Source organism: Drosophila bipectinata, chromosome 3L, assembly GCF_030179905.1.
Source record: "Drosophila bipectinata strain 14024-0381.07 chromosome 3L, DbipHiC1v2, whole genome shotgun sequence".
In the NCBI taxonomy this organism is placed as follows: Eukaryota; Metazoa; Arthropoda; class Insecta; order Diptera; family Drosophilidae; genus Drosophila; species Drosophila bipectinata.
Window position 1 is genome coordinate 13,092,248 of NC_091738.1, and position 24,889 is coordinate 13,117,136.

At 42.7% G+C, this 24,889-nt stretch overlaps 1 protein-coding gene across 6 annotated transcripts in view; it reads left to right on the forward strand.

Annotated features, from left to right (window-relative positions):
* Nucleotides 1–7,745: 7,745 nt before the first annotated feature.
* Nucleotides 7,746–24,889, forward strand: part of Tet (Ten-Eleven Translocation (TET) family protein) — an 83,199-nt gene continuing 66,055 nt past the window's right edge. For 3 of the 6 annotated variants that reach the window (XM_070280236.1, XM_017240764.3, XM_017240765.3), the window contains exons 1-3: nucleotides 7,746–9,631; nucleotides 9,987–10,127; nucleotides 15,178–15,195. In XM_070280236.1, coding sequence (XP_070136337.1) covers nucleotides 7,937–9,631; nucleotides 9,987–10,127; nucleotides 15,178–15,195 — 1,854 coding nt within the window. In that variant the 5' untranslated portion in view covers nucleotides 7,746–7,936. The remainder of the gene's footprint in view (nucleotides 9,632–9,986; nucleotides 10,128–15,177; nucleotides 15,196–24,889) is intronic. The other 3 variants (XM_070280237.1, XM_017240766.3, XM_017240767.3) reach the window with 1 other exon arrangement.

Consider the following 24,889-nt stretch of genomic DNA (forward strand, 5'->3'; position numbering starts at 1 on the left):
AGAAAAAAAATTTAAATTTTAATGATTATTATTTTTAACTTTATAATCGAAAACTTTTTAGACTATTTCTTTGAAAGTTTTTGAAACGATTATTTATAAAATACTTCTTAAACAGAATATTTATTTAATAAAAACTGTTCTTAAATATTAAAAAATCTCTTAAAATAAAACATTTAAAATTTTGTTCCATACGACCCCTGCCGACATGTTGCTTGCCAGCAAGTTCGATGTTGGTTCGCGGTTCGGTTCGCTTCGCCAGTGTTCGCCAGTTCGAGATACACCGAAAAGTATCTGAACGATACGCACAGTTGTTGTGTATCCTTCGAAGGGTGAAAAGTTTCCTTCAAAACCAAAACACCGCCGCCGCCGTCGCTGTTTTCGAGCGCTAGTAACGAGTGCGAGTGCGACTGCTATCCCAACTTTCCCGACGAACCAAAAGAAAGTATCTTTATGTTATATCCCTGGAATTAGATACACTGTTTTCGATGTGATCGAGTCGGCGGACTCAAAACTAGATAACTTGCCCCAGTTTCCGCCACAAATACAAATTAGTTACCAATGTGAAACCAGTGAAGATACCAAGATCAAAGCCACAAAAAAAAAACAAGAACTGGAGCAGATGTTGCATCTGCCGTTCTAAGTTCCAATCTCGGTTTCAACTTCGAGCTTCGCGTTTAGTTTCTGGCCCCTAATTACTGCCTCTTGGCTTGTTACTTTTGTGTTCCTTTCGTTTCGTTTTCGCGTCGCGGTTTGTTATTGTCAACTTTCGTTTTCGAGCGGTTTTCGCGGCATTTCCAACGGTCTAATGGATAAGGAACTTGGCCAGGACTAACTATAGTTATCAAGGACTCGCCATTGGGACAGCAGCAGAAATGGATTAACAACAAAGGTTTGTACTCGGTTTTAGAATACGATCATCAAAGTGAGGTTTACAGTGACTTCTATTCTATATTTTATTGTTCCTAATTCTATTTAATCAAAAATAAAAATCATAATTTGTAGCAGGATTGCTACTTAGGGTATATATATATTAGCTATAAGTGTATTGTATAACTGTAAACTGTTAGTGTAAGTCGGTGTCGTTGGCGGTTGTCGGTTCTGGCTCTCTCTCTCTGGTGCTCTCATCGCTCTCATTGCTCTTTCAGCGAGCAATGAGGGTTGATGCTGATCACGAGTTGAGAGCGGAGTCAGTCGAACACCAGCAGCGATCCGAAGCGGATCTAGTCAAGAATAATAAATAAACTAGAATAAGGAAAGTGTTGGTGTTTTACTCCAGGGACATCGTTATATCCCTACAAATTGGCTCTCAAAAGCCCCATAAGAAGTAATTCCGGGAAACCAAAAAGTAGCCACTTCCTCGGCCCTTGAAAAGACTCCAATTAATTAAAATAGATTGCAGCAAAGACAAATCCGTTTGGGGAGAAGAGACATTCCTAATTCACCTCTCGAGTGGAAAAAAAATACAAATTTTAAATTCGAATTCGTGTAAGACCGAACATAAACAAGATAACATTTGTTGTCATTAGACATTCGAGGATCAAATTACAATAAGTGCAGGCTCCAGAAATCGGCAGGAAGGCCCATCAAATCAGAGCCATCTAAACTGGGAATTCGAGAGGCAGCTAAGCAGCTTTATGTTCTTTACGAAGTGCAAGCAAAACAAACAACAAATAAAATAATAAAGTTTGGAGGCAGATGCCCCCAAAAAACTTCTACTTGTTGGGGTTTTTTTTGTTCGCCTTGAATTGCCGAAGATTGACAGAAGAACATTTGGCAATGAGTAATGACAACAGAGAACGCGAAAAACTGTTGCTGGTTCTGGGTGCTGGTGCTGCCAGTGGCTGTCAGAATGTATCTTCGGGTCGCTAGATACTTTTCGCGTCAGTATCTGCGCCAACTTAAATTAAAAAGCAGCAGGCTTTCTGCGAGTCTGCGAGTCACATTCTGAAGAGTTATGCCATTCGCAGAGCCATACCCTGAAAACGTGCCAGCAACATAACATAACACACAACGACAAAGGCAGGCAGGCAGGCAGATACAGATACTCGGATACTCAGATACTCGTAACTAACAGTAACGTGCGTACGCCAAAGGCAGAAACACGACTGCACAACTTGAAGACACAGGCGTCTTCTTTTTTGGCGCGCTCCCAGCTGAAGCGCCAAAAAAAAAGCTCAGAAAGAAAACGAACGAAGCACAACAGAAAGCGAAAAGAACCCAAACGGGGAGGAGGACAGATACAGCTACAGATACAACTGCGGACACAGCCACAGATACAGCCCACGCCCGAAGACAGAGCCTCCTCGGGAGCTGAGGCTGAGGCTGCCTTGACATGGCAATAAAGAGAATTTAAAGAAAGATAAATAATAAAGGCAAACAAATTGAGGCGCAGGCAGCGAAAGAAGTTCAAGTTCAACGGCGACCAGCTCTGTATCTGTATCTGTTGGATGCACATGTGCCGCCAACTGGCCGCCGCCGCCGCCGACAGCTACTGCAATTTTATGACTACATCTTGGGCATCTTGGACGGGCCTTACCCCCAATGAATTAGCAGATATGGATGCTACATGGGTTCTATATATATCTCGTATCTGAAACACCCACATAAACACCGTATGTGTGGATTTTTGTTTACATTCCGCCGTTTGGCGTTTTCATTCATAAAATACATGCCAAAAAAAAAAGAAAACAAACGAAAAACGAGGCATACAAGGAGGAGCATACAGGTAAAAAGGACACGCAGGCAAATTAAGGCTTTGACCTAGAGAAAAACAAACAAGAACCGAACATGAACTCCCCCCCAAAACACACGCCCACCCGCCCACACACCCACCAACCGTACACTCGTTAACAGTAACGTGCGTGACTTTGAAAGCATGCAACGCAAATGACAAACTCGTAAATCTCAACAATCTGGGAGGACGACTAGGAAGGGGTCGGGGCAATAAGTACCCGTGTACGTATACGTATTCATATATGGTTAATACTCGGCCGGGTATGCATGGACAGGCATTCAGCGAGGAGCAGTTCCTTGCATGGCTTCATTGTGCCGCACAGCACGTTTCATTTCATCCACACCTGCAACACCGCTGCCCCACCATGCCACCATGCCATCTAAAACCCACCAACCTTCGGCACAACTCAATTTACACGTGACACACAGAAGACTGAGAAGTGGAGCAGCAGTGGGGGACTGTCGAGCAAATGAACCCATGGAAGATATTTAAAAAGATATATTTTTTTGTAGATATGTAGCTCATATTCCGATGCATGGCTTTATTAAAAAGAATTTAATTCAAGAACAATATTATTAATTCAAGAACTTCATAAGGTGTGAAAACCTCGTATATTTAATTAGCGAGCATAAGACCCAAAGAAGTAGTGCTACTTCTACGGCTTCTTGAAATGTCAGCTTACATCAACCCCTTTGGGAAACTTTGAAATTTTATTCATTAAGTTGCAGCGAAAAGCATTTGGCAATTGTAGAACACATATTTGTGCATAAATAACCAAAACTTATTATGCAGCCAGAAATAGTTGCAAAACGTGTTGTAATATGCTGGGGCTCAAATTTTAATAAATATTTTAGCAAAACTGCTTTTGAACAATTCTCATATGAGCAAAAGTTGTAAACAAGCGCAGAATGTTCAGATACCATATTAAAATATTACATGGCAGCGGATGAGCTGGGGCAGGATCAGCGGCAGGAGCTGGGTACTTCATTTGCACAAATGGAGCGTCAGCTTGACAGTCAGACAGGACGCGAGTTGTGAGAGGATGTAGGGATATGTGGTGGCAGGATACTTGCCATCCTCCATGTACGTAGTTGAACTTGTTATAGAAGCGTGGGGTTTTAGATTAAAGGGTAAGTGACTAGTTAGTTGATGGTAGATTCTATTCCTATCTCTAAAAAAATATAATATTTGAAACTCAAGCTTAAAAAAAGGCATTTAAGAGAGCTTCCATCTTAAAGAATAACCCTATTTAGAGGGTATCCTTAGAGTCTAGAAACTTCTTTAAAATATCTACTAAATTTTCCACATTTTAGCCTTCTCCGTTTCTCATTGAAACAAATATAGAGTCAAACAACGCACAGGTAGCACCACCCCTTGGTCCTGTTCCTGTTTCTGTTCCTGTTCCTGTTTCTCCTCCTGCGGCTTCATGGCTGGCTTCACTTGCTCTTCCATTCTGCATTCTGCCCGGGCAACCTAGTTCTTCTTCCGCTGGAACTCCCCTGAACTTCTCCTCGTATACGAGAGTATGTGTGTTTGTAGAACTCGCCATCTACTCCCAAAAAAACAGCCCTCGCAGTCACCTAGATTCGTCTGCCATTTTCATTCCTACACTGCGACTCTGTTTTCCAAATGACGCATTGTTCTGAAACCCATACAAGGAGGATGGTCTCGTATGTGTGCCATCTATATCGGTGTGAGTGCGTCTGGGCTGCGTGTTTAATTTGCAAATTCAAAAATGAAAATAAAAAAAAAACATGGATATGTGGAATGTTGTATGAACATTATACAATGTACCATACATACATGTTGCAAAAATGTTCTGCATCAAGCATAAGCAGCAAACAAGAAATTTAAGTGAATTGCGGTCATTGTTCGTGCTTTCATAGTGTTTTTTTTTATTTTTCTCTCCATTTTTTAACCCACTCACACACACACACTAGTACTACATATATAGGTGGCAGTTGGAAATAGAAATCCCCGCTTATATACCCCCCATACTATATGCATAACATTGAAACTTCGCTGGAGAGCTTAGCGATAGGATCGGATAAGATAAGGCAAGTTCGGAATTCGATTACCGATTGAGTAAGTGGGGGAAGGTTAGGTAAACTTACGTAATTTATATAATTTTTGGTGTTATATCACAAGACGGACCAAGTCGCTTAACGGAAGTGTCAGTCCTGGCGGACCAATTTCAGCTGTTATCTGCCGTTATTTTGGGGGGAAAATGGTGTCTTATGTGAAGGTTCTAAAAACGGTATTATTTGGGAAGCTTTTGTTTGAATCCATTGGGTCCTGCGGAAGAGGAAACACTAATTGCAGACTGCACATGCTGCTGCTGTCGCCAATTTTCCCAACTCTTTGGCCCAATTTCACAAAATCGGACTCGGGCCGGATCGCAGAGATCAGGATCTTTATCGCGCCTTGTCAAGCGTAAGACTCGTAACTCTCCCAGGAAAAAAAATGAAGACTCAAGAGGGGGCGGGGGAGATGGGGAGGCAGTTACAGCTGCAGAAAACAGGACAGGATGGAAGGCCAGAAGTGGAAACGCGAAACGGAATCGCATAAAACGGAAAGTGCAGCAAATTGTGGCAGCTGCAACATTTTTTCTCTTCTGCTGCAGGTTCTCTACATTATTTTTTTTTTTCGGTTTGCTTGGCATGGCCGTTGGCCTTTTACCGTTTTTATTGAAGGCAACAAAGAAGAAGCAAACGATGATGGCAACTAATGTGAGTGAGACAGAGAGTAACCCAGTGGCAAGGGTCTGTGGCAGGGGCAGGGGCAGGGGCAATTGCTGCACGCAAATTGTAGTCGACAAAATAATCAGACTTTAATTGTCGTTCTGCAACAATGTGCAGTGGGAAGACCTCAAGGGAACCTCAAGGAACTGCACACACAGCCAGAACAATGCCATCCAGATGATGACTCAGTGGAGTTGTCAACCGAAATCAGGCGAAAAGTTTGTCAATTCGGAAAGTTCAGGACAGAGTCGAGGGTTACTCACAAATTGTAGTCGAATATAAGCTTAATGGGGCATAACTTGTAGGGAGTTACAGCCACAAAATGTACCATTTTAATTGGAAATTCAGAAAGGACATTGTTCAGGACTTTCAAATAGATTATTTTCAAATTTTGTGAGAGGTCAGGACTAAAGAGTTTTGAGGATTAGCTTTAAAGGACTACCTTTAGGCATTAAAAATTCATCAAAAACCCCTCTCTCGCTATCTCGCAACACCTAAACTGCCGCATATTTATGAATTTTCCCATCAAAAAACACAGAAATTCGCACAACTTGGGGCACATCCCAGTGCACACACGTCATAATCACCTACATCATCATCGCCGGCCCAATGAACTTTCTGAAGCGCAACGAAATGCTGGCTGGCCAAATGCAAAAGGCAAAGGACAAAAGGTACACCTGTGCCGGCCAAAATACAAGAGAAAAAAAAAAACAAGGCAAAAAAAAGATACAGGAGGGGGAATAAAAAACCTACAAAAAAATGGCGAAAAAAGGCAAGAAAATGACAACGGCGTTGAAATACGCTCCTGTGACTGTGTGTGTGAGCTACACAAGTGTATATGTGTGCTATGGGTGTGTGTGTGTGGGGCTTTACAAAGCCAAGCCAACTTGGCAGCATAACTTACAAGCCAAAAACAGCAACAACATCAGTGGGGCATCAACAGCGGCAGCGGCAATAAAAAGCCAGAAGTGAGTGTCCTTTAGCTCATTTTTTGTGCTGTGTTCTCTGTTGGGTTTTATTTTTTTTTTTTTTTTTGTATTTTTTCCGCTTCCTGCCTCGCTGACTTGGACTTGGCCAACGCCGCTCATTATACAGTCAAAGACCATAATTATGTGTTGAAGTTTGTAGATGTTTAAAGTGAATATAAAAAAAACGCAGCAAGAAATAAGAAACTTTCCAGCAAGGATACTCTGTATCTCTTCAAGAATATGCCTGACTAACCATTCTCGTTTTTTCTCATTTCAGCTTTCAATCAAAGGATTTGAGGACACAGCAACACTTTGGAATATCTCTTTTAGCCAACTAAGCATAAAAAATCACCTCCCCCTTTCGGCCAAAAATCAAAATTCAAGCCTCAAACTCAAAAACCAAAAAAAAAGCAAACAAAAAACACATCAAATGCATTAAAATAATATACAAACTTAAAAAGGAGTAGATACATAAATATTATTACTATTAAAGTCAATAGCAATTAACGGGCTAATGTTTAATTAATCGGTAAGCCAGGACCCAAGCAAACAAACAAACGGAAGACAAAGATTTTTAAGGAAGCCACAGGATTAAGCCTACACATTAAGTACAATTTACTAGACCTAATACTTAAATTATTTCAAACTGCAACTATTTTTGTACCCAAACAACATATTAACAAACAACAAAAACCAACAATTGAGAAACGAAGTTTAAACCAGAGAACAAAACTTAATCAATTTACAAGCAAGCAACAAAATATTAATCGACATTATAACAAAAAATAATATCACCAACAGCAAGTAACAAATATTATAATCTATCAACAACAAAAACCAACAACAACAACGCATAATAAAATAAATACAAATTTTACAAAATTACAAATTTACAAATTTTTTAAAAAGCCAACCGCAAAACAAAACAAATCGAAGTCTGCTACAAATTTTAAACTTAAAAAATAGCAAAAACCAAAAATAAAGAATAAACGATAACAAATTTTTGCATAGCTGCCGTTTTTACAACAACAACAACAAAGGAGTAAAGTACAAAACAACAAATCTTTAAAGTTTTCAAGCAACTTACAAATTTTTAAGCAAAACGAACAATTAAATAATTAATTATAATAGCACTTTACAATAAAAACAAGTATTTAATCAATATTGCATTAGTACACGCAAAACCAGTGAGTTCAAAATAAACGAATACAAATCTTGGAGTAGCTTCAACTTATATAAACCGATATATAACATTAGACTATAGAATTATACAAATTCGAGAGAGTGTATGTTAATACACTGGCCAACAAATTGCAAGAGAAATTTTTAAGAAAAACTACCTCAAACCGAACAAAAGTGTATTAAAAGTGTACAAAAAAATCTGGCAAAAATAATAATTAAATTTACAAAAAATTGAACAAAATTAGTACAAATCGTTGCGCCTTGGCAGTTTTGTTAGAGAACTGCATAGCCATGCCAGTGTGCGAGCTTAAATGGCGTCTTCAATTTTAGCCCAGAGCAGCTCTGGCGGTCCCGTCGACAGCAGCAACATTGGACACATCTCAGCAGCGGGTGCCACATCAGCATCGGCAGCAGCAGCAGCCTCGTCTGTGGAGGCCACGGTATCCAGCCTGCACAACACTCACCTCAACCAGCTGAGCAGCCTCAGTCAGCACTACACCAGTCCGTACCACCACCCACATCCGCATCCGCATCACTACCAGCAGCACTATCCCCAGCAGCAACACCATCAGCCGCAGCAGCAGCAACATTGGGAATACTATGCCAGGCAGCAGCAGCAACAACATCAGCAACAGCAGCAGCAGCAACAGCAACAGCCAGCGGCCACCACCAACGGCAACAGCAACAGCAACACCAACGGTGACACGCCCACGGTATCAACGCCTTTGGGCAGCAGCGGCAACAGCAGCAATCATGCTAGTGCTGCCAACAGCAACAACGGCAACAATGGCAGTAGCAATGCCAATGCCAATGCCATTTCCGCCGCCTCCGCCTCAGTAAATCCCCAGAACACGAACTCCAGCAACTCGAATTCAAACTCCAATTCCAATTCAAACGGCAGCTACACGCGTCCTTGGGAAATGGAGTCTAAGGATTCGGGACAGCCACCGCCCCAGCAGCAACAGCAATCGCAGCAGCAACAGCAACATCAGCAGCAACAACACCAGCAGCAGTTGCAGCAGCAACATCATTTGAAGAGCGGCTTTGAACCCTTCTCGAAGCTGCCCTCGTTCCAGAGCCAGTTCCATGGCTTCAATGAGCAGCTTCTGCCGGACGGGACTCCCATGCCCGTGCCGATGGCAACAGCAGCTGCAGCTGCGGCAGCAGCAGCCGGAGGAGCAGTATCAGGGCCAGGCTCAGTGCCAGGATCGGGAGGATCGGCCTCGCTGAGCGCCCTGCAAACGGTGGCCATGTCGCCGGCCAGCATCTCCGTCAGCTCCCCGGGAATGATGAGCGTGGGATCGCCGCTGACTCAGCTCTCGAGCCTGCAGACGAGCATCACGCCCCCCTCGGCGGGCAGCTTTCCGGCCCCACCGCCGCCCAATGCCTTTGCCCACCACCACGCCCTCAATCCGCACCACCATCGATCGGCCGGTGGCGGATATGCCACGCCCTACGGCGAACTGCCCATCTATCCGGGATTCGCCCCGCTAAGCGTGAAGAAGGAGCCGGGTGGCACCGATTTCGAGATGCTGCTCAAGAAGGAGGACTTTGATCTCAGCAACAGCAGTGGTGTTGCAGGTGCCGGTGGCATGCACCACCCCGGCATGCAGCACCACCAGCCGCATCCCATTCCCATGGGCATGCACACCCCGACCTCGTTCGACGGTAATAGCAACACCAGCTACCCGCAGACGGCCAGCGGGAGTAGCAGCCACACGCCGCACACCACCCAGCCCACGCCGACCACCACCACGCCGGTGAAGGCCGAGAAGCTGCTCCAGTCGCCGATCGCAAGGCTGGAAGCGCGGAAGAAAGAACGCCGGAAACAGAGGCCCAATTCGCTCGAGTCCAGTGCCGAGAGCGAGGCCAGCGGCATGGACGTCGACCCGAGTAATCCTGGCCAGGTGGACGCCGTCTCGAGCACCGCCAACTTCAAGAGTCCCCTCAGCACTCTGGGAATGGGCGACAGCAATGATGCCAATGCCAGTGGATGCGACAAGCAGGTAAGTGTCCTCAAGGTGGGATTGTTGGATTGGAGTAGAAATATCATGTCTACAAAATTTATAAAATCTTTAATATTCGAATTCCTGGAATAAGGATAACCCCCTTAAAGACATGAATATTTCTGATCCTTCGTGCCAACAATCCCACCTATCTATTGAGCGTTAGGGAAACGGGGGGCGAACTGGCAACCGCTGCGATTAACAGGACTACGGTCGTCGTCTGCCACCACCCCTCACACTCACTCCAATGCCACTGCCACAGCCACCACCCACCACCCACACTCACAACCACAATCACAACCTACACCACAACCACTCCAACGACAACAACTCCTCTTCCTGCTCTCTCTTTCAGTCGAAGAAGAAGCGCAAGCGATGCGGCGAGTGCATTGGATGCCAGCGGAAGGATAACTGCGGGGAGTGCGCCCCCTGCCGCAACGACAAGAGCCACCAGATCTGCAAGCAGCGTCGCTGTGAGAAGCTCACCGAGAAGAAGGTGAGTTCCCAAGTTCCATTCAGAGCTAAAGCTTAAGTTACTCAATGAAATTGGTAGATACAGTGGTAGAGGAGTTCACATTTACTAGATACAATCTTAGAAGTATCAGATAATGATTTAATAAAAGATAAAAGATTTAAGAAAGAACTCTAAGATATAGTCTAAAATATTTAGAGAAGTCCAAAGACAAAGAAAGGGTATCTTTTGGATACCTTCCTATGTAACCTTCTAGGTACTAAGATCAAAGGATTCTAGGGAAGGCTATAAGAGATATAAGATATATATGTTTAAGATATATGTTTATATGGGAAATGGATCCTAAGGATTGAAACATTAAACAGACTGCAACCTAATCCTCTAAATATAGTTTGTTGTGATTTATTTTTGTTAAGAAACCCCCTCTGATTTCCCATTGTGGCTAAACGGGCAGCTGGGAATCGGCCAGAACTGGTTTCTGTCCCAAAACGAGACCCGGCGGGCAAGTCGAGAGCTCACGAGATTCACATCCACAACATCCACATTCGCGATTCGCGGTCTTTCGCACCAGCGGTCAGTCACTCAGGATTTATGTCAGCGCAACAGATGTTCCGCGGCCAAGTGCCAACGCATCCTGTCTCTTTCCGCCCGACTCTCGCCCTCTCCCTCTGTCACTAGTAACCTACTACAAGAGGCCTGGAAATTTAAATGGAGTCTGGTGATGGGAATGATTCCGGGGAGGAGGGGGGGATGTGTATGTTTGTGCTTAAGTGCCTGCGTATGCGATGCACTCGAGTATCCCAGCATCTGAGTATCTGAGCCGTGCGATCCGACATCCTCGCATCCTCGAGATACATTCGCTGCGAAATCACTTAAGATGCCGCTGCCGCAGGCTGAGCGTGTCCTGTGAGCGGTTGGCAATCAGGTTGCAGATGTGTGCGCGACGCCAGGAATCTCAAATTGCCCAGCATGTCGTCACCCGAGAGGCTGGAGTGCTTTGAGAACAAGTTCAATGGCCCAAGGACCTCTAAGGAGTTCTCAAGTGATCGATACATGGGGCAATGATGGGAAGAATGTCTTTATATAACCTAGATTGGTCTCCAAGGGATTGTTTTGTTTAGAAATTATACAGAAACTGGCAGAAGCCCCTATATATGGTTGTCTTCATGTCCTAGATATTCATATTTTTCTTCGAGGGATTGTTTTAATTAGAAAATATATGAAAACAGATAGTAACCCCTGAGAACTCCATGAAATGTTTCTTCCTACCATATTGCAACAGACCAGCCTCGTATACAAATACAGACGTTCGTAAATAATAACAAGATCGGCCCAATATGCCGTGCTATATAAAATAAGAAAAACAAAAATAATAAAAACGATAATAACGAAACGAGGCAACGAAAACAATAATAAAAGGAAAGCAAACGTTGCTGCCGGCGTCGAGGAGCAGATGTTCACAAGTTACAAACGCGGCTTTTGATCGCACACACACTCTCGCATACTAGCACTCACACAGATACTTCCATACACACACAGATACAAACAGAACAGGCAGCACACACTCTCACAGATACAAAAACGCAGACAGACAGAGATAAATAAATAAGCGAGTGCCGCGATCAGCGGACTGCAAACAGGAAACAAAAAAAATTGACGATGAGAGAGAGATGGGGCTATACTGTGTGGAAAGAGATGGCAGCAATACAATTAAGGTTGACAGGACCGAGAGGAGAGCGGGCGCACTACGAGATACAAAAGGCCGTCAAACGAGAAAATGGCACGCAGAGATCTTCTACCGCTTTCCCCGATCCCCGATCCCCTGTCCTGATCCCCCCTTCCCCTTCCCCTTCCCCGGGTCCGGTCCACCCCCTCTCCTTCAGCTTGCACACAGCTGTGTCCATTGACGACACACATAGATAAATTTGTAAATTTCGCAGTTTTACTCTGAGGAGCAACAGTTGACATGTCAATACGCCCGGGTGTATCTGTATCTACAAGATACGCGCGGCGATAGCGCAACGCCAATTTCGTGTCTTGACTGTCTCTCTTCCTCTTTATATTCATCATCGTCCTGGCAGACAATTGACGCTTTAGTTTTATATCTTCCTTTGCTTTATCATCGCCATCCTCAACATCATTATCAGAGACTGTATTGTCCCAACTGCCACACTAGACTACGTGATAGGGGTTACTATATAAAATAATAATTATATATCTCTAAGCTCATAGAGTATTGAGCCTGAACTCTATAAAATATAGAAGACCTCAAGTCCTTCTCCAGACTTGAAATGGGTAGCACAGTGTACCATAAAATTACTCATGTCGGTAGTCATATATTTATGCCATTGTCCGTGTACTTTATAATGACAATGCTTTCGCGTTTTTTATTCGCCTTGGCCTTCACAGCTGGCTCTCTCGAATCCGATTCATTTTGGACCCAGTCAGGTTCTTCATTGTCGGCTGGCCATAAATTTTTTACGTGAATTATTTCATTCTATAATTTCCCATCGAATGCGGATCAATGGACTCCTCAACTTTTATTTGCGGTATCGGTTATTCTCTTTTATCGGCCAGGTCTTAAATTTCAAGATGAACTTGACGCTCGAAGCTCTTTAAAGTCCCACTCTCCCCATCCCCATCACACTTTTCACTTAATATTTTTCGTAATTTATTTTTTCTACTTTCACAAATCAGCTGAAAGGGCCTCCGGGCGTAAGTCATTAACTTGGCTATTTGAATGGCCGGGAAAACTGGCTCCCACACCACAGATTTTTTTTTCTCATCGGACAGGCCTATCTGAGAGGATATTTCCTGTGACGCTGGCAGTGTTATTAGTATATTTTTTTTTTTGGCCGGTTTCCTTCGCTGGCTTTCTTTAAATATGCAGTTTTTTCTTAGGAATTTTCTCATTAAAATTTGAACATTTTTTTTTTTCTCGGATTTTTTCTTGTTGGCTTCCACAAATAAAGGAAAACCAACAGCAGGCAACAGAAGCAAATATTGAAAGTGTCTGAGTGAAAGGAAAGTTGCCGAAAGCCAAAGGAATCAACCCCGAAAGTCCATTTGGAGTCTGTCCGGGGTTTGAGTGATTGAATGTCCAAGGATGGCTTTCGACACAGAAGGACTCTGCCTCAGACCTTCTTCTTCTGGCCTTTATTTTCAATTCAAGTTGCGCTCCAACTTCATTGAAGCAAATGCACTGCATTGAAGTCACTAAGCATCGCCCATCTCAAGCCAAAGCGACTTAAAGGTTTTGCGCCTCGTGCATACGAAATGTCCTGATACTGGCACATGCATATGCGGAACACTCGCCTCGACGTATCCGGAGTCCTGACTTCTTTGGGCCAGGACGAGTGCAATGCTCCTACTTGAAGCCAAACACACACAGGAGCACAGAAACATTCCACGTTCGTGACACACTCTCTTGGCAAACACCCACTAAAAGGCAGGGAGAGAGAGCACTTGTCAAGGTGGATACTACACTGAGAAAAAAATAATATATTTAAACACCTTTGCTCTCAAAAATCATACAATTTAAAACCTTACACCTTTTCAAAAATTGTACAAAATCATATATAAATCTGTCTGTATATCTGTTTCTTTTTTAAACATTTTTTCTTTGTGTCTTTTTGGCTTGACACGTTGGCTTGAGAGCTCCTGGAAAACAGGATAATACACACACACACACATTCTGAAACTCACACATAACTGCAACGTATGGCGGTAATGATGAAGTTGCCGATGATAATGTCGTGGATGTGCTTCATTATGAGCATGTTGTGCAATCTGATACTCGGTCGTGGTCGTGCTCCTGGCATATCCAGTTGCACTCGGGCATCCTCTTTCATCCTGGCACTCCGCTCTCCCTTCCCTATCCCTTCTCGCACCTTGCCGGTTTTCAGCGCTATCGACATACATACATACCCTTCTGGTCGCAGCTCCTTCCGCCTGGCCAACTCTGAAAAGTATGTTTTGGGGCAAAAACGTTGTCTTTTTGGTTAATTGTCGCTTTTGGCCAGGCACACGACTGCCGCCCCCTCCTCATCCCGACTGGAGGACAGCGCCTTATCCTTCAATCATTCAATTTATAGGCAGCAATATGTGCGTTTGTCATTCGATAAGTCCCCAAAGATGCCTCGAGGCATGCCTCGCAAACTCGAATCTGGAAATTTTGGTTCTCAGTTTGAGTTTGAGTTCAATGCTCCTGCCTCGACTGGCAGATGAAGTTTTGTTTTGGGTTTCCAATATGCACAGAGAAAAACGAGGGTGCATTGCAACGGGGGAAGAACTCTTTATATTTAATTGCAGGCTCGACATAAGCTTGCAAGCAATAACCATGATTACTATGATTTTTGGTATATATTTATCACAAATGAATGAACAATTGTCCACAAAATTGAATTGAAAATTCCTCACAGCTTCCGTTGTTTTATTTCGAACTCGCATTGCATATTCATCTGCTGGAACATCTGCGACTCACGCTTCCCTGCACATCTGCTAGCATTGTGTGTTAGAGTCCTAAGCCAAATCTAAGAGTAATACCTAAGCCTCATGCCCGGCACACTCACATGCCCGCACGTCCTGAGGTCCTTTCGAACGGATAGCACCAATGCATGTATTTTTTTTTGTTCGTATTTATTATACTATATAGTATTTTAAGCCGCTTAGGTCTTGCTACTGGGATTTGTGTTCGTCTTTTAATTACCAAAATTTAATTCACAACTTTAAAACCACAATTAAATATGAGTATTTTGTGGTGCTGTTCTTTTGCTTTTATCGTTTTAATGGATTTTCATTTCTGATTCTCTTGGGAATGGAAATTCAGGCCGTCCTGACAGCCAATTAGTGTCCTTATTTTTTGTTAGCTCAGTGTCCTTCTGTCCTTATAAATATTTACCACTCCGGGCATATAAGCTTTTTTTTAATAGCCCCCATTTGGTTCTGGTTGGCGTCTAGCCATCGATACATGATTTATTTTATTTGTAATTATTGCTAATTATTTTATGCATCACAGCTTATTTGCATTTACAGTTGGTTTATTTTAATTTCCCTGTTTTTTTTTCTTTTCCAGGAACCCAAAGCAAAAAACGTACGTATACACAACATTTTCATATAATTACATTTTCACTTGCGGGAGTAGTATTCAATGATTATTAATTTATAATTATGGGCAAATGCATTTTTATGATTAATCTTATTTAATCCACGAATGATTTTCGCAGGATATTAAAGTGATTATTTACTAAAAGGGGGACATGAAATTGTATATCCCTCCAGAATGTATAGATAGACCCTTAATATTCAAATTAATGTTGTCACTCCTGTATCTTATATCTGGGAATTCCATTCTGCATAGTTGTACAAAATGGGGTTTTAGGTGACCAATGTTATTACGGATGCACGATTCCCATTGTTTTGGACTATGCAGATACAGATAAAACTGTATCTTTCATCTATGTATGTACTTTTTGTGGTGGTTTTGGTGCTCTTTTTTTTACCAGCAGATTTTCCAATTTTTTTTTTGTTCTGTAGTCTCTGCATAAATTAAATAATAAAATGCTCGAGTGTGTCGGTCTGTGTGTCTGCGCAATTGAATGCTTTTGTTGTTTTCTTTTTTTTTTGTAAAAACAGATTTGATTCTGCTCATGTGGATAATGGTTGTGGCAGTCGGGTTGATCTACTGTGGCTGCTTCTGCTACTGATTCTGATTTTGATTTGGACTATGGTGCTGCTGGCACTGGTGGTGGCTGTTCTTGCGGACGACAATCAGCCGGGCCACGGTCCGCGGTCCACGGTCCTCACATTTATATAAATCTGCGCTGATCATAAAGCGTTGTTAAGTTTTAATAAATAAATGTTTACATCCTCGTTAAGCTGCCAGCGCGTACATTTGCATTGATTGCACCATCACTGACAAAATGCAAAAAAAACGAAAAAAAACACCAGAAACAGAGACAACTTGAATGCAAATTAATGTTATATAATTACGCATGGAACACACTGCGTATACTCGATGCCAATTTGCATACTGACTCTAAAGCCGAGCTAGGGCGGCACAAGGCTAAGAAAGCGCGAGGGATGACCGAGTATCCTTGTAATAGTTAAAGGACAAAACTACCGCATAGCACAGGAATCCTGGTCTCGCTTTTCTTTTTTTTTTTTTGCCCCGTAATGAGTGCAAAATCTGTTTCCATCTCGCTCTCTTTTAATGAGACAAAAAATCCATTCCGTAATGAGGCCCGGGGCCGTTGAAGCATTATGGTAGCTGCGACGGTGGGGGCATAGGTGGTGGCTTGGGGGGGGGGGGGGGGGGGGCCACGGGGCAGGTGCAATACGGCAATACAGCAATTAAGCAATTTGTTGCTGTTATTGTTTATTAATAAACAAACAACAAGGCAACACACCGAACGAACTCCAGCGCTAATTGCCACAGCAACTGCTCAGCAGAAACAGTGAGATAGAGAGAGGCTGAGCCTGGGGAAGAGAGACAGAGCTCAAATAGATCAAGGATATCCAGGGCAGAGTGCACCTAGGAGCGTGGAACCCTTTTTTTCTTCTATTTTTGAAGTGCATTTAACCCTTTTGCCCTGGCCCTTGGAATTTTTCACTGCCCGCTGGCTCAATTTAAATATCACCGATGCATGGCCAAAAAGGGTAAGGGGTGCACTGCAAGAAAACTAATAAGAAAAGTAAATAAATAATAAGCATAATTTTTTTTTTTTTAGTAGCAGTTTCTCCCAGTGCACAATTGCTGGCGAGTGCAAGGTGCAATTGCAGCGCATTTTTCAGCTTGACCGACTCGTCGTCGTCGGACCCTTTTCACAGCTTATTCCTAACTGGGCGACAAACTAAGCAAATTCGCACCCCAAGCATAAATGGCAGGAAAAGTGACTGGGAACGAGGGGGCGGACCTGCGGCCGGCGCGGCAGGACAGCAGGCCGGAGTCAGAGTCGGAGGAAACGGTTGTCATTTAGTCCAGTTTCCGAGGGGTTAAATGCACCCATAGGCGGGTGCAGATACACACAGATACAGATACACGGTTATTTAAATGGGTGTATTTAACTGTGTTGGCTTAGAGGGTCAGCAGGTTACAAAACTTACTAATTGCTGAAGGCCTTTGGCACATAATAATGACAGAGAAGTCAGCTAAATGGGGCACTAAGCAAGGGCTAAAGTGCCGAGTGGTAACTGGCCTAAAGGCAGTTTTCAACTGGGAGTATGAATTTTTCATTTTAACCAGTATATTCTAAGGGAAAGCTCCAGAAAAACTTAAAAATATTTGATTCAAAAATGTCTTGTTGGATTTAGATACAAATTAATGGGGAATCGATCTAGGAATCGTTTTAGGTATTCCTTTGATGAATCGGATAAGTATCGACAAAGATATGGCTTTTGATTTGGCGCATTTTAGCCTTTGGAGGCATTTTCAGAATTTTTTATAGGAACTCCTTAGAAAAATTACGATTTCATCTATAACTTTAGTAAGGTATTCCTTTAATTTTTAAGGCCAGAATGAAAGGAGTATTTCTCAGAATTAAATCAAATATTACATTTTATGGATTACGTTTCGAGTGGCTTAGAATTCGAAAAATCTGTTACTCCCTTTCCAATTCCAATTTAAATATGAAACATTTCCTGCATTGGCTGGCAATGTTTCGTTTCCTGCTTTCTGCTGGAACATTCCTGTTACCCACTTCCTTTCGGGGCCCGGACCAAATCCGTTTAAGTCAAGTGAATCAAAATCACAAAAATATATAAAAAGTGAGGCTCAGGACCGAGGACCGCCTTACAATTTCAATTTTCAAATGCTTCCCGGAGAAAGTTCTGTTGCTTGTTGTTCTTTTTTTCTTATTTTTGTGCTTTGCTTACAAAGTGCCTATCAAGCTGTAACAAAAAAAGCAACAAAGCAACAACAACATGATTGCATTTTGACAACAGCAACAAGGACAACAACAACAACACAAATGGAAAATGGAAAATGCTGGCATATTGTTACAACAAAAACAAAGAGAAAGCAAAAGCAAACAGGCGAAAGCGAGACAGGACGCACTTTCCAAATCGATTTTTGATTATTTTTGCTTATCATTCTGTTTGCTGCCTCCTCTCTACCGCCATGCCCTCTCAGTTAAAAAAAGGACGAAAAATAAGGACAACAACAAGGAACCGCCGTAAATTCAATTTAATTTTCTTTAAATATTATTTGAGACAATTTTTGCCTGCATTACAAGGAAAAAGTGGAATACAATTTTTTCCACTCTCGCTCTTTTTTTGTGTGCAAAGTTTATTTTATCATGTTTACTTTCAATAACTTTGCCCTTCCACCCTCTTTCTCTGACAATTTCCATTGCTCGTATAAACCTGGCCAAAAAACAACAAAGCCAAAAACAGAAAAAAAAGACAGAAAAAAAGAGAAAACAAATTTCAGTTCGTTTGCTATTTATTTTATTTATAGCTGAGAGCCTTTTTTGCATTTTGGCGGACTTTTTGTTTGTCGGCGCAAATTGAAAATATAATTGAAACAATAAATTGTTGTTTCCGTGCGAAAGAGTTGCTTTCAGGGATCTCTCTGTGTTGTTTCAGTTTCGGCTTCACTCGACCAGAAATATATGAATTCTACTCGTCTTTTTCGTGCTTGACTTGTTCCACGAAAGGAAATGAAAAAAAAAATCAATTTAATTTCAGCTTTTTACATTTTTTTCTCCATTTTTTGTTCTTCTTAGCTTTCCCAGCTAACAACTAAAAGTTGGTCTCAGTTCTCTGACCAAAGTCAAGTCATTTGCCAAAGTACGAAAGTCCTGCCGCGCATAAACATCCCCTAACGTGGGGGTGGTTTGCAGTCAAGACTCAAGCTCAAAACGAAAGAAACGCAAAAAAAAAAAGAAAAAATTAAAGAAATGTTTTCAACAACAACACAACAAAATACAACAAATAAAGTAAAAACTCCACAGAATCAGCAGCAGCAACAACAACAATGGCCGAAACGTGCAACATGAAATGCGCTGAAAAAATTTCATGGCACGTATAAGAGACACTGAAAGAAAGGGTCTATAGAAGAGGTTTTAGGGTATTTAAAATTTCTAATAATTTCTTCAAGTGTAGCTTCAAAACTTTGAGCAGGACTTTGCACTTAGCATTTCCATCTGTGCATCTGTATGCGAGTGGGTGTGTCAGTGTGATATCAAAACAATTTAGCGCATTGCATTACAAGTTGCAGGAAAAAAAAATACAAGTTGCAATGCAAGTTTTCTAATTGCAATGGCGCCCCTAAAGGATATTAGAAGAGCAGGACTTCAAGGGGTTAGAGATGGGGGGGACTCCGTGGGGAAATGTTGTTGGCACGCACTCATAAAGTGTTCCGATGTTGCTGTTGTTGTTGCTGGCACATCATCAGCTATGCAAACAAATACGCATAAATATGCACACCCACACGCACCCATGTCCACAACACGCACCCATGCCAGCTTTTATGCAAAAGGAGTAGGAGGGAAAAAGGATGTGAGGCTCGAGCTCGAGAAGAGGCGAAATAACAAACTCAACACGCACAGCAGCAGCAGCTAGAGCTAACGGTACATGTGCAAATATACATCACCTCTCCCCCATCCCCATCCCCACCGCTTGCCTCTTACGTTCTTTTTAAGCTTCTGCCTTACGCACTTTGCGTACGGAAGAACAAAGATGAAGAAAAGAAAGCACTGCAATGGCTTCTTGGCTGAACTCCTTTCACCTTTTGCTTCAGATCTTCAGAGAGCATAACCCTCTCGACAGTACAGTGCGAGAAATACTTTAATTCGAAAAGTTCAAAGCTCCAAATAATGTTTCAATAGGATTAATTAGCACTTATTGCAATATCCTTGAAGATCAAAGAAGGGTTCCCCCTTCAATGCAGCTAATTTAAGCCCCATAGGCCCTTTGCGATTCAAAACTGAAGTGTCAGGACTTGCGGTGGCACTTAATTGATATTCACTGTTTCCCAAGGATGACGCACTTTTCTGGCCGTTTTCCCCTTGCAGTCGCTCTCAAGTAGTTGGTATAAATATTTGCATTTCACAGGCCGCCCCAGTTGGCTAAAATCCGGGGGGAGATTCCAAACCAGAAATCGTGCTTGGCTTGTCACCCTAAAATACTGGGGAAAGAAAACGGAAAACGGAAAAAATACACAGCCCCCCACAATGCAATTCCTTGGGCCCCACATCCCAGTAGTAGGTACGTCGATTCTTTGGCTCTGATAGGAAGCCGATGCTGAGATGCATGCCTTTGCATCTTCTGGCTGTGCTACTTTGTGGCTGTTAATTATAAAAATTTTTCCATTTTCCCTCATTTTAGTTAAGCAAGTGGAGGAAATTTTCTAAGCGAGCGCTCAAAAGCATGCTACAATTTTTCTCCCGCTTTATATTCGCCATTGCGGCAGCTTTTGTTGAGAGTCCATGTACTCTACAGATGTACATATGTATTTGCACATATACGTGCCACCCGGTACATAAGCCATATATATGTATTTAGACTTGTTTGAGCAAATTGCAAGCAAGCAGTTTATGCTGGGTGGAAAAAAAAAGTGAAGGGGCGTTCACAACAAAAGTTTAAGAAAAAGAAAACTGTGCAAATAAAACTTTTTGCTTTCGTTGGCGCGGTGCTGCTTTCCACAGCTATGGTGCTAGTGCTCTGTACTTTCCCCCATTGCAAAAGTCCTTGCCAAGGGTAAATGCAAAGTTCGCACACACTCATCCTGGAGCAGTGCCAGTGAGCCACGCTGTGTGTGAAAGTGGCAAGCGAGAATTCCGCTGGTAAATGCGTGCTGGCCAAAAAGATGTTGCACGAATAGAGGCAACCGAAAACCGACAAAAAATAAAATGTCAGAAGAAGCAGCAATGCCAAAGCAAGAGTGCAAATAAAATGAAGAGAATTGCGAAGGAAGTCGGGCTTTGATTTTGTACCGAAGAGAAGAAAGGGGAACAGAGGCGTGCTGCAGTTGGCAAAACGCTTCACTGCACTTGACTATTATTGAAGTTGGAAGCCAGGACCCGCAGAGCCCCCAGGATCCCCCAAGTTTGTCCTTGCTGCAAATTGAGTTGTTGTTGGTGCTGCGAAACTTTTGCCTTGGGGCATGCTGCAGAGCAGCAAAGGCAACATCTTTGGCACTGGCATCCTGCCATTCCACCATTCTGCCATTCTGCCATCCTGGGCATCCTCTTCATCGTCCTTTTTGCATATTTTAGCGCGCGATTCGTGCCTTCGCCTGCCTTGCCACTTTTTGCATTTTTTATGTGTTGGTAGGTCATTGCACGTACAAAAGCCACTTTTACTGCAGCTGCCACTGCCACTGCCACCGCTGTTGCATGCTACTGCTGGTACTGGTGCTGCCACTGCTGCGAAACTTTCCTCTGATGCTGATGCTGCCAAATTAAACAACATTTGTAGAGCCAAAGCGTGTTGTTGAATTTTATTTTCAATTTATATGCCCTCCCTTCTCGCTGAAACTTCCGCTGGAGGAGTTCGTAAATTCTATTACCATTTTGCCAGTTGAGTTTAGGTAATTGCGAAAATCAATTAGATATAGCATCTTTAATATTTATATCAGATTATGGGTACTACTACGATATAGCTGTAGGGTTAGTTGAAGGATTAGATAACCTCAAGGGGAAAATAATGTAAGTTAGTACATTATAGTATGCAGTTTAGGAATAGATAGAGATATATTTTGTAGAGTAATTCTCTAATTCCTGAATATAATCAAGCTCTACAATCTATTTAATGTATTTTAATGGTCAGACTACCAAGAACCACTCGGTGGTTCCATCAAATGCAATTTCGAGTACTCCACCACGCCCCCTCTTTGGGACATTATTTGCATTTCTTGTTGGACCAACAGCCACAGTCGATGCGAAAAGTTTCTAGCCCGCATTTTGCATTTTTGCAGCTTTGTGGCCGTGTCGCTGGTCCTCGCTGGAATATGCAACCGAAATGGCTTTTTAATTTGCGATTCGAGCTGGGCGAAAACAGAACTGCACAAAAATACATAAATCATGCGCTGGATTTCATGCAAAGAATTAAAAATTAATGCGATATAACACGGTGATATGGACCAAAACAAAAAATGCATTTCAAATGTGATATCTAGAGATAGAGGGAGAGATATATGGAGTTCTATAGAGAGCTATAGTGAGTAAGGGAGATATACTTCTCATATATCTCACAACCCAGGGTCGAGGACTCAGTTTTCTGTTTTTTTTTTTTTTATTTCAAAGCCAACAGCACCGGCACATTTTTATCGATTTTCTTGGTAATGCAGGCGTTGAAATTTTTGCAACCCCAAAAACCTTGGTGAATTTTTCTGCCACTCGGTGGCATCCCCTCCCTCCTGTGGCATGTGGCAGAAAAGAGACAGCAGCCCTGGACCACGCACTTTTAGAAAAATACCAGAAACGATGGAAAAACTGAGAAAAAAACGTTGAACAGAAATAAAAGGAAAGGAGAAACAAGTAGAAAAGAAAGGCCAGCAAAGAGAGTGGGTGGAATGGGTGGACAGGAGAATGGGCGGACGGGTGGATAGTGCGTGCGTGTGCGTTGAACATTGAAAAGGGAGACAAGAAAAAAATTCGCAATGAGGGTTGAAAATAAATTGCTTTTAATTTGATTTCAACTCAATTAAATCTACGAAATGGAATTTCAAATTAATTCTTTTCTCCTTTTCCGTTCCATGAGCTTCAATTTGCTCACTTTTCTCTCTATCTTCAGTATTAGCTGCCGAAGGGGCATCCCGGACTCCATTATCCATTATCCTTGCTTGGTCTTCGTGCTAATGCAGTTTCATTACCACTCATCCTCAAACCCACAAGCCAAAAATATAACTAATTAGTCGAGTTCCATGGACCTGGGAGTTATCTGCTCAGTACTCCTCGGGGGCTTTGCAGCTGTCCTTGATTGTCCAGATTAAGGTCCCGCATTTGTATGCTCTGGGATGACTTTTAATTAAGCGAATTAAAAATTGTGTAGTTTCAAAGGGGTTTCAATTAAGTAATTTATTTGTGGTATTGAATTCATAAAGCGACAGAGATGACAGAGCTTAAAACTGGCTAGAAGGAACAATAGTTAATAGATGGCAGTTGTCTCGAAGGACCAAAATTTAAGAAATGCCCTCAATTATATAAAAGATTTTAATGCTTTCTTTAATTTAGTAGTTTTTTTATGATGTTAAAAAGGCATAATAGACTTTAAAACTAGCTCCAAGGACCAATAGTTAACAGGTTACAGACTTTAAAGCTGTGTCAAAGGACCAATACTTGAGAAACCCCCTCAATTAAACACAAGATTCCAACGCGTCAATTTTCGTCAATTTCTGTGCGTAAATATTTCATCCAGGCCCTCGAATTGTGTCAGCAAATGGTCCTTGCTGTGATTTACCCTTTTTTGTTTTCATTTGGCTCATTTTCTGGGCTGTGGCTTCTGCCGCCTTCCGCTACCTCAACAAACAATAAAGCCCGTCCTCGACGTCCCCCTCTGAACTTGACCTTGATATATTTGTGAAGTGAGCTTTTTAGCACATATCAAAACGGTTACATCTCAAGGGGCGCACAAACCCAAATCGAGGGGGTGGCATAGGACGAAGGACGAAGCACAAAAGGGGGGAAGTCGTCTCGCAGTTGACATTGAAAATTTCGCATCTAAATTACGTGTAACAAATCGTCGGATGACGCATCGGAGAAAGCGGATATATATACCACGTAGGTATGTATCCGCCAGATACTTGACTATATATATATATAGGGGTTGCTTCAATTACTACAAAAACCGAAACTCACCCCCGACTCGGCGAGAAGTCAACCCCCGAAAACGGAGAAAGGCCAGAGGAGTGGTAAGAAAAGGCTGACAGCCGCAATCAAAATGGGATATAAGCCGTAAAAAGCAAATCCTGCAGGCGTCGGCCATATTTTCCCCCCCTGACCACCGCCTCAGCCCCCTTGCTTAGCTCCAGTTCCCCCTGCAATCCTGTGTGAATCATCATCATCGTCAGACAAAACCGGAGATTGAGTCACGGCGTGAAATTTTTGGGCAACCTTCAAGGACGCCCGGCTAATCAAGGAACTCCCGGTGGGCGGTGGGGGGACAGCTGGGCGGCTTTTGTTGCCTTGGAGACCCGCCTGCCACGAAAGTGATAATCAAAATAAACAGAGATTAGGGCGGGCATGATAACCTTGAAATATTTTGCCTACGAAAATCGATTTTCCTGCCTGGGCGTCGTGTCTGGTGGCCCAAAAAGGGTTGCCCTTGGTGCAGCAGTAATTAGGATAATATTTTTTGGGGCAGGTCTAGGTCATTGCCACGAACTAGGCCGTTCACTTTATGATTGTACTTTTGATAAGCTCATCTGTTGGTTTACTTTAAGAGGTTAAGGGTATATAGGATCTGATATAGGTCCTGTATCATACATCAGCCTTGGAAAAGGGTTGCCCAAAGCACACACACATTTTGACAAACTTGAGAACTTTTTATGGCTCATTAGTAGGGGTAGAATATTGCGAGGGGTTGCCTTCTGGCTCCTGTTTTTGCCAATGCTCTGGTTTCTGTGTAATGTTATTGCTGTTTTTGTTGTGGTTTCCCCCCGCCCTCCACAAATTGTGTCATAAAAAGCCAACGAGCCCGCCCCGCTGAGAATGGGGGACTGAAACGAAGTGGAACCTACCACAAAGCCAATTGGGCTAGGTCAGGGCCCTGCCGAGTTTTCGGGCCCGGCTCGGTGTGCGTGTGGCCTTTGCGGTTAAGCCCAAACTGGGGCTACCTGTTGCTGC